This window comes from Trichosurus vulpecula, chromosome 5 (assembly GCF_011100635.1).
Source record: "Trichosurus vulpecula isolate mTriVul1 chromosome 5, mTriVul1.pri, whole genome shotgun sequence".
In the NCBI taxonomy this organism is placed as follows: Eukaryota; Metazoa; Chordata; class Mammalia; order Diprotodontia; family Phalangeridae; genus Trichosurus; species Trichosurus vulpecula.
Genome location: NC_050577.1, coordinates 308575352 through 308592754, shown reverse-complemented (window position 1 = coordinate 308592754; position 17403 = coordinate 308575352). Strand labels below are relative to the sequence as shown.

General features: G+C 54.7%; 1 protein-coding gene across 1 annotated transcript in view; it reads right to left on the bottom strand.

The window, feature by feature from the left end:
* CELSR1 (cadherin EGF LAG seven-pass G-type receptor 1) overlaps nucleotides 1-17403 on the bottom strand; it is a 139369-nt gene that overhangs the window by 37074 nt on the left and 84892 nt on the right. Inside the window, exons 3-5 of the mRNA XM_036760838.1 lie at nucleotides 14687-14909; nucleotides 10829-10944; nucleotides 9174-9262 (exon numbers count right to left, since the gene is read on the bottom strand). Of these exons, the coding sequence (XP_036616733.1) occupies nucleotides 9174-9262; nucleotides 10829-10944; nucleotides 14687-14909 (428 nt within the window). The remainder of the gene's footprint in view (nucleotides 1-9173; nucleotides 9263-10828; nucleotides 10945-14686; nucleotides 14910-17403) is intronic.

The following is a 17403-nucleotide window of genomic DNA, read 5'->3' as shown; positions in this document are numbered from 1 at the left end:
CTAAACAATTGGAAAAATATTAGTTGTTGCCAAGAGTGGGTGAGTGGGAGATGGCATATGACACAGTGGGCAGGATGATAGAGTGTTTGGGTCTGGGGAGGGACAACAGGGAGGTGGGAGAGCCTGGGGGTGGGGCTGAGGGCAGGGAGGCAGGAAAGGTCAGGGGTTGGGGGGTTTAACCCCCACCTCACCTGGCCAGCCCCCCCACTCCCATCCCCGCAGAGGACCGGGTGGGGCTAGCTCTCAGTGTTACCATGGCACCGTCTCATTTCCATCCCAGGTGATCATCAGCAGCCAGGCCTGGGCTGGGGAAAGGAAATGAGATAAGGTCTCTTTCCACTCCACTGGGGGGCGGGGGAGGAGGGCTGAGGGAGGCAAACGGGACTATTTTCCTATTGCTGCAGGCGGACAGACGGATGGATGGAGGGACGGACACCATCTGTGGGTCGCCCACGAGGTTGTGTGACTAACAGGAAACGGGATGAAACACGAGGCCTTTGCTGCAGGTGCCTCTGACCCTTTAAAGAGCCCGGTAAGGGCTTCGAATGCCGAGCCAGGACGAGGGAGTGACCGGGCAGCCACCGACTGCCCTCGAGCCGAGGACAGGGACCCACTTGTTTGGTCTGTCACCCAGGACAGCGTCTGCCTGTCCCGTGGCGGCTCGGCCATGAGGGCTGGGGGACGCTGGCTGAAGAAGGAGGGGCCACAGCCCTTTCCCACAGGATAGTAATTGGCTAGAAGGGCCCCCAGGGCCAGCTCAGCCAACCCCCTGAGAGAAGGGAACGGCTTTGGCCAAGGTCACGTAGCTGTTGATTGGTGGATTCGAACCCAAGTTCCTGGACTCTTTTCCCCATCCCAAGCTGCATCATTCATGAATAGCAGTCATGAAACATTTATTACCCCAGTGACTCGAGCTGGAGGCCCAGGCAGTGCTCCTTACTGGTCCTCCGGCAGCCTCTGACATGACAAAGGAGTCTGGAGAGACGATGGGGCCCCGGCCCCAGCGAGCCCAGCAGAGAGGAGCGGGGGGCCGCCTTCTCAAGGTATGAAATGATCCTCTGCCCTGGGAGCCGGACCTGAATCGTAGCTGGATTCCCACCCGACACACGATCCTCCCCGCTCTGCTCGGCACAAAGGCCGCTGTGCCCGTGGGACAGCGGAGGCGGGATAACATCGCAGGCCCGCTGGAAATCAGGCCCTCCTATCTTAACGGTTTCACGCGCTCGGCCAGCCCAGCTACGGTTTCAGGATTTCAAAAAGCCTTTTTCTCCCAGGATGGATCTGCTGCGGTCCAGCCTGCTACTGAAACACCAGCAGGTTCCCTCAGTCAGCCGGTCCTGAAGCTGAGCCAGCCTGCATCCCTCTCCCCCAGGGGCTGTTCAGAGCCTGGGGCGGACCGGGTTTGGAATCAGGAGCAGCCCGGCCTTTCCTGTCCTGGGATTTAGTGGCCTCATCTGTATAATGGACTCAGTAGTCTCAGGTCCCTGCCAGCCCTGAGGGGCCGTGACTCCTTCCTGAAACAACCTAAGAGAAACACACCAAGCCAAGTCGTGTGTTCTGGGGTAAAAGCGCTGGGACGGGAACAAAGATTTGGGTTCGAGTTCTGGCTTAGCCACGTAGGAGCTGCAGGACCTTGGGTCCTTTTAACCCATCTGTTAAAAGGAGGCTGGAGGGGACAGACAGAGGATTACCGTCAACGTGGCTCCAAGCGCACTTTCATCTGCCCCCTCTTTGTGTCTAGGGACTCTGACATCCTCCACTAATTAGCCCTCTGTCTCCTCAGCAGACCAATTTCAAAAGCAGCATTCATGGGAAGTTTTACGTGCCCGTGTTAATTATAACCTGCATTTATACGGCGCCTCAAGGGTTACAGAGCCCTTTCCCTTCCAGCCTTCTTGGTCCCATTTTACAGGAGAAGAAACTGAGATGAAGAGAGCGAAACGATGATTAAAACCATGCTCTGCGTATTAAGGCTGACAAAGCACGCTTTCTGCGCCCACCTTGCCAGGGAGGGGCCCCAACTGTCACTGGTCTTGTTTTACAAAGAGAAAACCAAAGCTCAGAAAAGTCAATACTTAGAGCAACGGCTTCTGTTTCTTTTGTGGTTTGAGGCTCACAAGCCTTTCCTCCTATCAATCCAGCGAAGGGAGGATGGAAATATTAGTCTTATTTTACGGAAGAGGAAGCCAAGGCTCAGAGAGCTCAAAAAGAGGGTCTATTCTTAGCCTGCTTTGCAGGTCTCCCAAGGGCTTTCCCCACAACGCTCTTGGCAAGTTGAGAGGGGACAGTAGAGTGAGTATCATTATCCCCATTTCACAGAAGAGAAGACCGAGGCTGGGGGTGGGAAGCGACTTGCCTGGAGTCACAGCGTTGGCCTCTTTGGACTCTAGGGTTCATTCTCCAAGGAAGCTGCTAAGGATTCCCCAGACAACCCCAGCAGGGCCCCCTGGGGGAGGACCTGAGGACTGAGGGTCATTGGTCTTGGTCATTTCCAGATGTGCCCTGTGCCCCACGGGCCTATTCTCATCAATGGATCTTCTTTCTGGGCATTTCTAAGCCAGACTCTCAAGGCTGGAGAGAGGGATGGATTTCAGTGAATGCTTTTGTTCTTTGTGAACATGATTTAATTCCCACTCGATGACTGACAATTGTCCTTCACCAAAGCGATACTCAAAGACTGGGGGAGGGGGGAGCCACCCACCCTTCCCCTTCCGCCAAGGTTCCCCCAACTTAGTGACCGGTAGAATTTAACCCAATTCAGTCACACTGAATAGAAAGCTTGGAATCAGGAAGACCTCAGTTTGAAACTTGCCTCTGACACCTTGAGTCTTGTGGCCTGAGATGAAAATGCAGAGAATATGCCAATTTGCCCCGGAGGAGGGAGTCCCCTATGCCTATGAAACCACAGGCCCAGATCCCCAAATTAAAAGGAGGATGCAGGTCTTTGTCAGAGTGGGGCCTTCCTCTCTCTGCCACAGATCAAGGGCCTCCAGGCCTCAGCCAATAAAGGGCTTCCCAAGCTAACGTGGGCCAAAACCCAATCCGTCCACCCTCTGGGGACATATGCCTTTGCCCTCAGTCTGTCATTGGGCCCACACTTGGACCTCCCTGGCGAGTAAATCATGGAGGTCCCATGTAAGGCATCAGAAGAGGATGTCAGCAGAGGGAGCCTTAGGCTAACACGGGGAAGGAAGCAAGATGGCCCGGGGGTGGGATTTCTCTATTAGAACTTCCAAGACAATCTCATCTACCTGTGGCAGCCCTGCAGCTAGCAAGGTGCTAGGCTCACAGTCGGTGCTTCATAAATGCTCAAAGATTGATTATGAGCAGCGTGGCTTCACAGGAATCCCTTCTCTTCTTCCTCTGCAAATGAAGGAAGGGGCTGAATTCTGGGGTCATTAAGGCCCCTCCATCTCCAGGGTTCTGTAACGCCAGGACAGTAGTCCCAATCATGCACCATGCAGAGTAATCTCACGGTGAGAATTACATTTACATCACATTTCAGTGATGCCTTAAGTCCGGCCAAGCTCTTTACATCGATTATTCCATGTGCCCTCATTCCTCAAGTGCTTCTGGGCTCCCTCCTTTCCCTTCCCTCCTCTTTGAATGTACAGGGTGCAGAATATTTTAGGAAGCTCATTCTCCCCAACCCCCCTGAAAAAAAAACCACCAACTCTCCCTGAGATACCAAAATACATGGAAACTTGCCCACCCCCCAGACCTGAGAGGCTCTTGGGCCTCACCCTGTGGCTTCTGTGGCACTTGATTTTCACAGGCTTATGCTAAGCCAACAGTGAGAAAAGAAACAGAGGGTCTCAGCCCCAGCAGGAAGAAGATTAAAAGAGCTCCCTTCCCAAAGGGTATGATGGAATATTTAGAAAACCCAAAAGATGACAACAAACAAGCAAGATAATAGATCCTGGGCCAGCAACTATCAGCTTGATGCTGGGCAGCCACTGACTGCTCTGGGCTCAGCTTCCTCATCTGTGAAATGGAAGACAGCGTTAGGCCCTTCCTAGTCTCATTTTGTGTGTGTGTGTGGAGCTCTCCTTAGTATAATGTTCTTAAAGGCATAAAATAAAATACACAGGATTGCAAAGGAAATGAATTCTACAGAAATGCAGCCATCAAAATATTTTTTAAATAAAACAAAGGCCCACACTCCTGATGTAGAACCCCTGACTCATTTGACAAACAGCCTGAGTAAGGCAACACTAGGAATGATTTTTTTAAGCGGACCTGTGACCTCACACATGGAGAATGAGGAACTCCCCCTGGGGTGCAGGTTGGCACCTGCTTGCTAACTCTGAGACGTTAGATGACTTGCCCGGGGTTGGCTGAGTAGGCAAGACATGAGCCCAGTTTTGCTGACTCCAAGGTCAGCTCTCTGCCTACTGCGCCACACTGCCCTAGGACTGTAAAGGATGCCAGGAAAAGCCACAAGGGTCATCTATAGATGCCCAAGGACACATCAGGCTGATGCACAAGGGTCACCTCTAGAAAGGCCTAGGAGAAATGGACCCAATTTGTCCGACGATTGGGCATCTGACCGCCAAGACCCACCAGAGACTTAGACAAACTGCGACAATAGAAGCAGAAATAAAATAAGATGAAATATGTGGAGAAGGTCAGGGTGGCCGCCTTGGCCGGGCTCGTGCAGTATTGCAGGGGCCACAACAACAGCCTGCCCAAGGGCCAGATTGAATGGCACTAGCACATGCCCACAGACCCCCGCCCCATCCCATCTCTCTAATTAAGAGCTCAAATTCTCTTGTGCTTTAAGGTTTACAAAACTTTTTCCTCCTAGCAGCCCTGGGAAGGAGGTGTGAAGTCACTGGACCTACTTTACAGGGGAGGAAACTGAGATCCAAGGGAAAGGGGCATGGGGAGGACATTGGCAGCCCCACAGGCAGGCAGATAAGCAGTCAATGAACCAGGGACACCCCCTTGGCAGCCCCAGGGCTTTGGACCAAGAAGGGGCTTTGTAAGCATTGCTCAAATTGAATCCAAGTCCTGAGCTACAAGCCCCTGGATCCTCACAGGCTCCCCCCGGAGTACAAGCTCCAAGCACTGTCACACTGTCCCCAAACAAGTGGAGTCTGCTCTGCGAGGTCCAGCCCTGCCTCCACCATCCAGCTGCCCCATTGGTGGTGAGTACTTTGTCTATGGCAACCCAGAGAACAAAGAATAATAAAGAAGTCTGAAAAGATTGTGGCTCCTAGAAGAAGCGAACGCCCTAAAGGAACATGTCTTTGAAAGTGAAGAAGAGATCCCGCAGGATCGATGCTGGAAGGGTCCCCAGAAGCCTTCAAGGTCCCACAGTTAAGAAGAGGAAGAGGCAGGATCCTAACTCCGGTCCTGTGTGTGCATGCCCAGGATGCCAGGGCCAGCTGGCCCCATGGGGTGCCGGTGGATGCTGCTGTATGTGGGTGCTTGGCAGGACCCGTGGTGAACACCTCTCCTCCAGAACAGGAGGGATGAGAGTGCTGACCAGGGCAAAGCTTTACTAGTCACGGGGCAGGGGGCAAGCTCTCCAAGGCCTGGGGGCTCCCTGAGGCCAATGGGACCTGCTGTGAGCCAGTAAAAGGGAGAGGGCACAAGAGCCGATGACAAGTGGTGAGGAGGGTCTCTGGTGGATCTGGAACCCCTTTCTGTCCAACAATGGTGACACATCCGCCCCCCACTCCCATGGATGCATGAGTAAATCTGAACATCACAAAGACAGTAAGGACCTCGAGACCCGCTTGGTCCAACCCAGACTTAACAAGGATCTCCTCTACAAAACTGCCAAGTGACCATCAGTGACAGGGAGCTCACTACCTCTCCAGAAGCTGCCTCCACTAGCAGCCTGCTAGTAATGGCCCCTTCCCTACTTAGTTTCTGTCTCTCCTCTTTCCATCCATCTTCCACATGGTTGCCAAGATAACTGTCCTAACTATAGATCTGACCACGTCACTCATATGCTCATGAATTGTCCATGGCTTCCTGTTGCCCTTAGGATGAAATACAAAGCCCTCAGCTTGGCACTTCAAGCCCTGTGCAGTCTGGCTCTGGCCAACCTTTCTGAGGCCCCTTCCAGGTCTAGATCTGGGACCTCAGGACATATGGGTGCCTTGAAGCGCTGCCTGGGGACCCCATGAGACGAGAGACTCTGTCTGCAGGTGAGGACAGGTCCCTGAAAAGGCCCAGTGTGAGCACAGGCTTTTTTGCTGCACCCCACTTTTATCTGGCATGCTTGGGCTGCATGCCCCACTTCCCCCTGAGGACAGGCAGAGTGCCCCAAGATCATCCCAGGCCCAGAAGTTCAGAGGACCTTTCCCCAGCACACTCGCCCACCTACTGAGAGGGAAGGTACAGAGATGACATTTCTCATTGTCCCTGAATAAACTTCATTCCCACATAAGCCTCATCCGACTTTCTTCTTTTGTGTGACAGAAATCAAACCACATTATTGGTGGAGGGGAGCTGAACCAAACCTGGCTGTTTCCTCTGTGTAATGACCTAAGGCACACTACCTGGGCCTCCTGAAAGATCTAATCCATCCTTTCAGGGCTTCCTAGAAATGGTGATGAAAAGACCCAGCCCATCAGGGGAGCTGTTGACTGGAATAATCCCCCAGCCCACATGCCTTTGCTTCTCCCGTGGGCTGCTCCCCTGCTCTCCATTCTGGGTGGTAAGAGAAGGCAGTAGGGACCCCGGAGAGAGGCCCTGGGCCAGGAGCCAGAGGACCTAGATTCAAATCTCGCCTCTGGCACCAGCGCCCCAGTCACTTCCTGCCTGTGACTGGGCTGGGCTCGATGGTCTCGGAGGATCCTCCCGGGTCTAGACTGATGGTCCCATTCCTCTCCCCCATCAGGTCACCAGCTCCGGTGGGCACCCAGCGTGTGGAGCTCCAGCTCAGGGAGACGATATTACTTATGGGGGAGCTGTCCACAGGAGGTCTGGCTCGCAGAGCCCTCCGAGCCAGAGGACATCTTCCAGGGCATGTCAGTCAACTCCCTGAGCCTTTACAGAAAGCCCTTGGCTTGCACTAAGGGGATTCAAAGCTATGTCTTCTGACTCCAAAAGCATCTTTCCTCCCGTTCCAAGATGGCGCCTCTCTCACCTGCAGTCATCTGGCAGACATGGAAGGCCTCCGGCAACAGGGAAGCCCCTGCCTCTCCATTCAGCCCACCCCACTCCTGTCTAGCTCTGATCAGTGGACTCCTCTCCCTCCATCAGTCCCAAGTTTGGCCTTGTGACCTCTATCCTCATCATCCTCTTCCACATTTGCTCCACATGATCCAGGTCCCTGCTAAGACACCATGCCAAGAACTGGACACAATATTCCCAGACTTACAGCACCCTGGAGGCCATCTTGTCCCCCTGTCCTTGACCAGGAAGGCCTTCATCAAGACCGCCATCAGGGGACTTGCAGCAATGGGGAGCTCCCTATCTCCCAAGGACCCGCTGTCCTCTGAAGGGGCTCAGCTGAAATCTGCCTCTCTCTAGCTCCTCCTCACCCCAGGTCCCCACCTGGGGCCCAGCAGAACATGCCTCATCCCTTTCCTTATGACCATCCTTCAAGGCCTTGCCCATGGCAATCTTGTAAGCCTCCCTTTCTGGGCTACCCATCCCCCAGTCCCTCCAGTGACCCTCTGTTAACAACCCCAACACCAAGGTGGGTCAGGAGGCAAACCCAAAGTGATATATTTGAAAAACAGAGACCCCAAGGTCCAAACCCGATCTCCAGTGCTCTCTGGGGACATCTGTCCACCTGCCTCTGGGTGGCCACCACCATGGGCCCCATCCTGGAGGCCCTTCCTAGGGGGATGTGTGCCTTGGGTGGAGGAGGACCAGCTGGAGGCAGAAGATTCCAGGGTAGTTTACATGAGCCCAGCCCTCCTCCGGAAAGAGCTGAAGGGATCCCAGTTTCTAAATATACCGTAAGTCTGCAGAGGAAAATCAACAAAAGCCTGACCGGCCACCCTGTGGAAGTAGGATTAGCTTGGAGCTGCTTGGCCCCAGAAGGAAGACACAGAAGCACTGGCAGGAAGTCTCAGAGGCTGGGGTCAGGCTCATCCATGTGCATGTTGGGAAGCTCCCCGAGGGCAAGGACTTCTGATTCTCTCTTTGTATCTCGGGCACCTGGCAGAGTCTCAGGCTCAGTAAATGCTGGTTGATGAATGGATGTTTATGGGAGACTTGTTGGGGTATGGCCTGGCACCAGTGCCTTCCGACCCAGATGCCAGGGTTTACATAGAGCCCTTTCTTAGGGTCAGAGGACTTTAGCACAGGAAGGTACCTTCTGTTCTGTGCATTTTATAGATGATGAGACTGAGTCACAGAGGAGTTAAGGGTCTTGACCAAGGTCATGTGGCCAGGCACAGACCATGCCAGGAATGAGAAGCCTTGTCTCCTGGTTCTAAATCCCGTGTCCTTTTCTGGTAGGACACTTTTTTATTCTGACCCAGATCCTACCAGTGGCAGGAGGCACAGTGAGGGGGCACTCTCTCTCCCAGTTAGGAGACCCCTCCCTGGGCAGGTACTGCTCCAAGGGCCCGAGGTCTCTGGTGCTCCTGATGACAGTGGCCAAAGAAACACCAAATGACCACCTCTTACCAGCACCCTCCAAATCGTGCCTGTGCCTTCAGCCTTCCTGGTACCAGGGTTGGCCACATCAACGCACAGAAACCATCAAGGATTCCCCATTAGCCATCAAGCCAAGACCACCCTCCTGAGCCTCGCATTCAAGGCTCTCTATAATTGGCTGTGAATAGGGCCTCCTCAGGCAAAGGTTGCCACTCATCTGGATTACACCTCTTCTGGGAGGCGGCAGCAGTTGAAGAGCATTCCCTCACTGGGCTCCTTCTTTCCAGAATGTCCCCCATCTTCACTCACAGACACCCTCCCCATGCCTCCAGGCTTTGCACAAATGTCACATCCTCCCCAAATCCCTACTCAGAGCCTCCCACCTCGACCTCATCCCTCACACATTGATACCTTTGGAGTACCCTTAACAGATTCCAATCTGAACTGTGAATTGTAGATGATTCAAATCAGATGTGTCTGTGTCTGTGTCCCATCTCCCCACACAGACTCCTCCCCCCACCAACACTGGGCTCCGTACACAGCTGGAGCTTCCTAATTGCCCGTACAAAATGCATCAGTGAATGAATCAATGACGTGCTTACCTTATTATAGTACTGCACCTGCACCGAGTGCCACTGGCCATCGCTCACGCCTCCTGGGACCAGCGGGGCCACTGTAGTCCTCGTCTCCCCTGCAGGAGGAGGAAAGTTCCACAACAGAAGCTTATTAGGGGCTTGCTCTGGGAAAGGGTGGGCAGCATCCCTGAGGGTGCATGTTCCTTCATCACCACCCTCTGGGCAATGGTGTCAGTGCTGGGGGAAGGGGGCAGGCAGGTGCAAGGAGGGCAGGTTGGGGGGCAGATAGCCCCAGGGAGACCCTTCAGTCTGGCCAGCTCATCTCAGGAAGGGTGCTGACCTATGGAAGGGTGTCTGTGTCCAGGAGGGCGCTGAAGACAAGGCTGAGACTCAGTATTGGAGTGGTCAGCCTGGAGAAGACCAAGGGATGACAGCAGTGCGTGTGGGCATGGGAGATCATGGATCTGAAAAGCTGACATGTGGCCAAGGGACTGTGAGGCCTCAGAGACAGACCCAAGAGCAAAGCGGGAAGGTCACGGGGGTCCTCGGATCCTGGACATAGAAGTGGGAGGCGCCTCAGGCCACCCCCATTTCAGAGAAGAGGAATCTGAAGCCAAGGGAAGGGAAGGGATTAACCCAGGGTCACTCAGCTCATGTGAGAGGCAGGATTTGAACCCAAGCCCTCTGACTCTAGAGCCAGTGCCCTCCAAGACAGACCAGCTTAGTGGGGCAGAGCCAGACAACTGAGTTTGAGCCCCATTCCCGACTCATCATTTAAGTAACCCGAGGCAACACTCTTCTCCTCCCTGACCATCAGACTCCTTCTCTCTGTAGCAGAGGTAATTCAGACACCGTCTCCCTTTCAGGGAGGTGAAACTTGGGGAAAGTCCATGGCTCACTTGAAAACTCAGCAGAAGGGATTGTTATTATGAATTATACTGGAGGGATTCCTGGGCAGGCGCGAGCCCCAGTGGGATGTGCTTTCTTCAGGAATGGCTGAGGCCCCTGTTCAGAGGCCAGAGAGGCAGACACTGCCTAGCAAAGTGATCCTGGACAAGTCGCCACGTCTGTGGGCCACTGTGTATCTAAATAGGGATAAATAGGGATAAATAGGACCCCCTCCCGGGGCTGGAGGGAGATAAGGTTTAAAGGGTTTGGCCAAACTTAAAAAGCTTAAAGCTTTCTGTCATTTTTAGTATTGTTGTAAGCTTAAAGGTGGGGAGGGGGCATCCCTTTGTACTGTAACTGGGACCTGCTTGGCTTGGGGGGAGGGGAGGAGGGAGCCTCCCGTCTTTAACGAGATTATTTCGTATCAGGATCCCCAGGAGTTTGCCCAGAAAAGATCCTCTCCATCCCCCAACTGATCCGGACCTAGACAATAGGCCCATTAGTGCAAGCCTCTCTTCACACAAAGGCCTGGCTACTTATTAACAGGTCATTATCCCACAGCATCAGAGTCCTGGACGGGGAGCTCATTCGCTGGGCTCCTCTGTCAGACCGGGCAGATTCTGGTCTTCTGCTATGGGAGCTGCTGAGAAATGGAGACGCGACATTTGCAGCGTCTCCGCCATCGAAAGAATGCGCCAGTGCTTCTCACGCGGAGCTCTGGGAGCTGACCATGGGGAAAGCCAAAGCTGGCAGGCCCAGGAGGGGCTGGGCCCCCAGGAAGGAAGGGCGCCCACCTGCGGAGAAGGTCAGCTGAATCTGCTCCTCGATGACTTCCAGGGCCAGGAAGTCGTGCTTCTCGTTGAAGCGGCCATTGTAGAGGAGAAGGGCGTTCCTCTCTCGGGTGGCAAACCTGCAAGACAGAAGAAGCTGGGGAGGGGCCCCAGGAGAAGGAGACTGGCCCAGGGAGCTGCCTGTGGGAGGGGACACCAGCCTCATGGGGAGTAGAAGCAGCTGGAGGGCAGGCACTCTTCCCTCAATGTCTTTATGTCCCTAGTGCCAAGTGCAGTGCCTGGCCCAGGGCAAGGGCTTCCTAGATACTGGCTGACTATTAGCTTGTTCAAATTGTGCTCTGAGTGGCCATGGGTCCAGCCCAGCTGAAGGAGTGGATGAAATTGTGGTTGACCTATCCAAGTTCTCCCCGACCCAGAGCCTGTCGAAATCAATGAGTGTCCGGCCTACTGGACACGGCGGCCAAAAGTGCCTCAGGGACCCAAAGGGCAAGAGAACCCAATGAGGACTCAGTTTCCACCAGCCCATAAAGGCCCTTCCCTGCGAAGGGGCGGGTAGTCTTCATGGGAAAGAAGGCAGGGGCCCTGTCCCTGGCACAGAGCCAAGGCCCTTTCCTCGGATCACTGATTTCCAGACCCACCCTCCTGCCAAGCTGCAGGATAGGACGGCTGGTTTTCCCTTAAAATGTTAACAACTCAGCTCCACCAAGACCTTTCTGAAGCAGCAGAGCGGCTCGGTTCTTAAGGGAGACTGCTTTTCAAAAAGTGTTGGACAGCCTGTCAGTGCTTGTCAGTCTCTGAGGGGGCCCAGGTCCCCCTGTGGAATCTGTTCAGTTAGTATATCACACAAGGTGAACTAGGAGGGGCCTGAGAACATGGCAGAGCTGGGAGCCCAACATGGGTCTGACCTGCCCCGTAGGACTCCTCCCACCCTGAGGCTATCTGTACCTCAGTGTTTAAGTCCAAAGTTGTGACTCCATAAAAATCAGCTCTTGAGATTAAAGCACCCACATCTTGTTGCAGTGACCTCAGAAGTCACTGAACTGATCTGCATAAACCCAAGACTTCCTTAGCCTTCTCTAACTGGTGGTCCTCTGGCAGCCCCCCCAGGTAGGCCCTCCCACTCTAAGACAGCTCTCTGCATCAGGGAGCGTCTCCTGATCTCCAAAGGTGGACCTCCCCTTTACTCCTGGTTCTAGCCTCTAAGGCCAAGGAGAACAGGCCAATCCTCTTCCAGATCAGAGCCCAGGAGCACTTGGAGGCAGCTCTCCCAGAGGCAGCTCTCCCAGCCCCCAGGAGTCTTTTCTTTGGGTCTCTGCTGTGGCCTGAGGAAAACTCTCAAAGGATGTTGGGAGGACAGCTGCTTTGGCCCATCTGGGGCCTGGCCTGGACAAGGTGTGGACACAGGCCACCTCTGCTTCCAGCCAAAGTCGACCATGAGCTTTCTTGGGTCACAGCTCTACAAGTGACAGGGGATGGGAAGTCGACCCCCATCAGGGGATCACAGCCATCTCTTGGCCTGCTCCTCTCAGCCTAGCCCAGGCAGGAGGTGGCCAGAAATAACATGGCCCAGAGAAGTCTTGGCTTAAGGTCTCCCCCAGAAGTCCAACAGTCCCTGGCCATGCAAACAGTCCTCCGGCTCTCCTCTTAAAAGACCCACAGGAAAGCGAGTGTCTGAGAGCCCAGAGACACAGGATCAGAATTTGGGTGCCAATGCGGCCACTGAAAACCCCATTTCGGCTGCTATGTTTCGCAGATTCCATGGTGGCTCCCAAAGCCAGGAAACCACTGGGCGGCTGCAATGGTGAAAACCAGGGACTCTGCGTCAGTCTCCAGCTTGGAAAAGCACAGGCTTTCTAGCAAAAAGACTCAGCCCCCAGACCGAAGGCTGAGGCCAGGGAGAAAAGAAATCCTGAGCTGCTCAGAGCTCAACAGGACCAGTGAGCAGGCCCCAGAGAGAAATACCTGCTGTGCTGGTGATGGAAATGTGACACCCCTGGAGGATTCACTGGAAAACTAAAGTCTGAGGCAATTCAGAGGCGTGCCTGGGACCCGGCCCCTCCTCAGGTTCTTTCTAGGCTGAAGGTAACAAGATAAAATTTAATAGAGGCAAACATAAAGTCCAAGAGTCAAACTGTTTTTAAAAAATCCACTTCCCAAGTACAGAACAGGGGCCATATGGCTAGGCAGTCATTGATATAAAAACGATCTGGAGGTCTTAGTGGACTGCTAACAACAGTATTCTCTGCCACCCAAGGAGATGGATGTGATCTCGGGCTGTCTTGAGGGTCCAAGTGTCCTCAGCTAGAAGGGTGACACTCTGCCCTGGTTGGCTGTGTCTGGGCAGTTGCGTCCAGCTGTGGCCACCACGTTTTAGGAGGGACGATGGTGAGTTGGAGAACGTCTGGGAGGGGAGGGAGATCAGGATGGTGAGGGGCTGCAATAGTAGGTCACAGGAGGGCTGGCTGAAGGAACGGCGGATGGTAGAGAAGACCTGGGCTGGCAAGATCTTGTCTTCAAGTACTGAAAGGGCTCTCTTGGGGAGAAGAGGGAGAGCACAGAACCAGGAGCAACAGGTAGATGTTATGGAGGGGCAAACCGAGGCTGGACATCAAGAACAACTTCTTAGCTCAACTCCCTCTGTTCCTCCATGGAAGGGGCTGCCTGGGGTGGGGGTGGTGTTGTGGCTCCTCAGAGCCCTCATTCTCTGCTCACCAGGGTCACACACATCAGGTGCAGGTTAGATGGAGCAGCTGCTGAGGCCCCTTCTCCTGCTGAGACCCCAAAGCCTGGCGGTCAGCAATGAAGACGGCTCCAAAAGGAAGTAGTGAGCTCCCCATCTGAGAGCCCTTCGGGCAGGGGCCAGTGAGATATTGGAGCCAGGGTGCATGCTGGGCTCTGAGCCGGCCCTGACACTCTCCAAGGCCCCTCTGAGCTCTGAGGCTTCGGAAGTCTGGAAGATGCAAGAGTCCAGTCTCCTAGCTTCCCCTGCTCTTCCCTCACACCAGCCTCCTCCCAGCAGAGCTCGTGGGCATCAGACGGGCCCTCACCTGCCAGGGCAGCTCCAGTAAAGCTGAAAACTTTTATTTAGACAAAGGTCGAGAACCGTAATAACCCTGTCCTGGCTCCCGGCCTGTTCTCTGCTCAGGCCTCTCTCTGACTTTTTCTGTACTCCACCCTCTGGGCACCTCAGTGTAAGCAACTATCAGTAAGTAACTCTCTCTGGTACCAGCCTTCCCCCTGCCCCTCCCCATCAACCCCATCAAACGTCCCTGCGGAATCTTGCAGTTAAACCTGAGAATGGAATCCCTAGGCATGAGGGCTCTGGGGTTCCGAGGGGTGGCTGGCAGGGCTGAGCTGGGCCTGGGGCTCTGAGGGGAGGCTGAGCTGAGCCTGGGGCTCAGAAGGGTGGCTGACAGAGGCTGAGCTGGCACCAGAGCTCAGAGGGCATGGCTGACAGGAGTTGAGCTGGGCCCTATTCCCTGGCGTTGTCTGAGGAGACCAAAAGAGGCAGTCCATACAAGCCTCTAAATAACCAAAGGCCAGAAGAAGAATTTAGGGAACATATGCATGAAAGACCAATTCTGGGGCAAGCCAGGCCCTGGCAGCCAGAAGAACCCACATGGTCTGAGGGGCCTCTAGGAAGAGGCTGCCCTTCCCTCTTGTCCTGGGGTGGGGAGGGCTTCGCTGCACCTCTTGCCAGGCCACCCCACCTATCTCTCCTTTCCTCCTGAAGGGGCCCATGGCAGGGATGGTGAATGGTTTGACTTGGAAGCACCATTAAGGAAAGACTGGACAGGCCCCAGGAAAGAGCTCGGGTGACCAGCGGATCGGCCGGCCGTCCCAGGATGCGGGGGAACTCACGTGAGCGAGAGTGTGAAGTGGAAGCGCTGGCGGAGGCCCTTGAAGGTCACGAAGGACTGGGCGGGGAAGCTGCGCGTGGTCACCCCACAGTAGGGCTTCTCATACTGGCCGGCTGGGCACTCGCACTTGAAGCCGCCCACCAGCAGGTTAACACACTTGCCTCCATTCTTGCAGACACCAGGTGCACAGCGGCCGGAGCGGGCATTCACCTCACAGTGCTCTCCTGGAGAGATCATGGGCAGAGGGGAGACAGGAAGAACAACCGTTACTGTAGGCCGGAGCCTGGGGGAGGGCAGCATGGGAGCTATTCTGTGGCCCAGAGCAGGCGAGTGACTTGGCTAAGGTCACACAGGGGCTAAGTGACAGGGCTGGGATTTGAACCTGGGTCCCTTGATTTCAAGTCCCCACACTTCCCAGTATGCACCGCCCAGCCATCCCTTGGTGTCCAGGTTGGACACTGTAGGAAGCTGTGGTATCTGTGTCTCCAGCCTCCCATCTATCCCCTCCACACGCTGCCTATCAATCCTCCTAAGGAACAATGCTGACGATGTCACTCCTCTGCTCAAAGCTCTGCATTGAAAGTCCTTCATCTCCAGCTCATTTTACAAACGAGGAAACTGAGGGCAACAGGGTGAAGGGACTTGCCCAGGCTCACACAGCTTGGAAGTGTCTGGAGCTGGATTTGAACTCAGATCTTCCTGACTCCAAGCCCAGCGCTCCATCCACTGGAACACATAGCTGCCCCACTTGGCGCATAGCAGGTGTAATTGAATTTAGGCCTGGGAGGGTCATTGGTCCAACCCTCTCACTTCACAGGGAGGAAACAGAGGCCTGACTATCCCAGGCAGGAAGCGTGTTCGGATCCAGACCCAGGTTTGCAGGTTCTAAAGCTAGGGCTTGTGGGTCCAGTGCTTTGTGAAACTAGGATCACGCCAGAGAAGTTACCACCAGGCGGAGCGCCCGCCCCCCCCCCCAATCCAAACACATCTGTGCACGTGTGCGCACACACAGTAGAGGCTGTGATGGGGGAGGAGAGACACAAGAAATGCTCCCCCCACCGCCACCCCAGCCAGAGGGCCAGCCTGCTCCTCCCCGTCCTGTCCTCACCCCAGCCAGGGAGCCAGCCTGAGGGAGGCAGTGGGAATATTATGCCCATTTCACAAAAGGGCAAGCCGAGGCTCAAAGTTAGGATATGAACTGAGTTCTCCAGCCCTCGGGTTTGGCCCACTCTCTTTCCACTACAAAAAGCCCCCTGGATCCCCCAGGATGCCCCAGCAGACCTCATTTCATGCTGCTGGGTGGGTGATTCGGCTTGAATCAATCCACCAGTACACTGTGTGCCAAGCATGATGCCCCAGCCTTCCAGAAGCTTCCATTCTGCCCATCTAGTTCTTGCCCTGGGCAGCAGCCTCAGGAGGGTACCCCCCTGGCTGCCCCGCCCCACCCTGCCCCCATGGGATAAGCTCTGGGGGCCCCTTCTTCTCAGCTCCCATCAGATAGTGATTCTGACATTGGCCAGAACCCAAGCAAGCACAGGCCTCATCTTTGGAAGGCCGGAGTCCAGATAATCGTGGGCTGCTCAAAGCTCGTAGGGATCGGACACCAGATGTCCACGGCCCCTTCATATCTGTTCCCAGAAGGATTCTTGGCCAACTGATGGGGGGGAGGGTCACAGTGTGAAGAGCCTCGGATGTGAAGCTCCAGGGCCTCAGCTCTGATACCAGCTCTAATGTTTACTGGGCAAGAGTTCTGCCACTCGGAGACGCAGCGACCCCACCGTGATGAGGATGACAATGATGACGGTGATGCTAAAGGCCTCAGAGCTGAGAAGGATGGTAGAGGCCATCAGGTCCATGTCACGCTCATGGCTTGAGCCATGAATCCCCTCTACAATAGCCCCAAGGAGCCATCCGACCAACTTCTGGATGACTCCCAGAATGGGGAGCTCACTACCTTCTGAGGCACCCCACTCCACCTGAGACAGCTGAGTGATTACAATCTCTCCTGGCTGAAATCTCTCTCCCTGTGTCCACCCATGGCTGCTGGGTCTGTCTCCTGGGCTGACTGGAACAAGGCTAATACTGAGCTGACCCTTATCAGGCTTCCTTAAAGATTCAGCTAAAATCCTACCTTCTTCTCCAGGAAACCTGTCCCCATGACCTCTTTATCCTGTGTGTGGCTTGTCTGGACATCACTGGTTGTCTCCCTATTAGATTGTGAGCCCATTGGGGGCAGCAGCTGTTTTGGCCTTTCTTTGTATCCCCAGCACGTACTACAGTGCCTGGCACACAGTAGGTGCTCGACAAATGTTGATTGATTGTCACCCTGCTCCTTTTCCTGATGGAGCAAGGACAGCCATGTGCCCTTATGAACTTGTTCAGACTTGAGAGAGACAGAGAGAGAGGAAGAAACAGAGAGAGACACACACAGAAACAGAGACAGAGGGAGAAACAGACACAGACAGAGAGTCAGAGACAGAGAAAGTGAGAGAGAGAGAAACAGAAAGAGAAAAAGAGAGAGAAGAGAAGATGGGTGTCTATGATGAGAGGACACAGTTCACTGGCCCAGAAAACCTCCTCTGAGAGCTGGCAGCCAGAACTCAAGGCTGGCCAAGCCCATGACCTTCTTCCCATGGCCTCCCTGCCTTCCTGCCTGTGGCCCTTCCTGCCTTCCTCCTATGGCCCTTCCTGCCCATGCCCTTCCTCCCATGCCCTCCC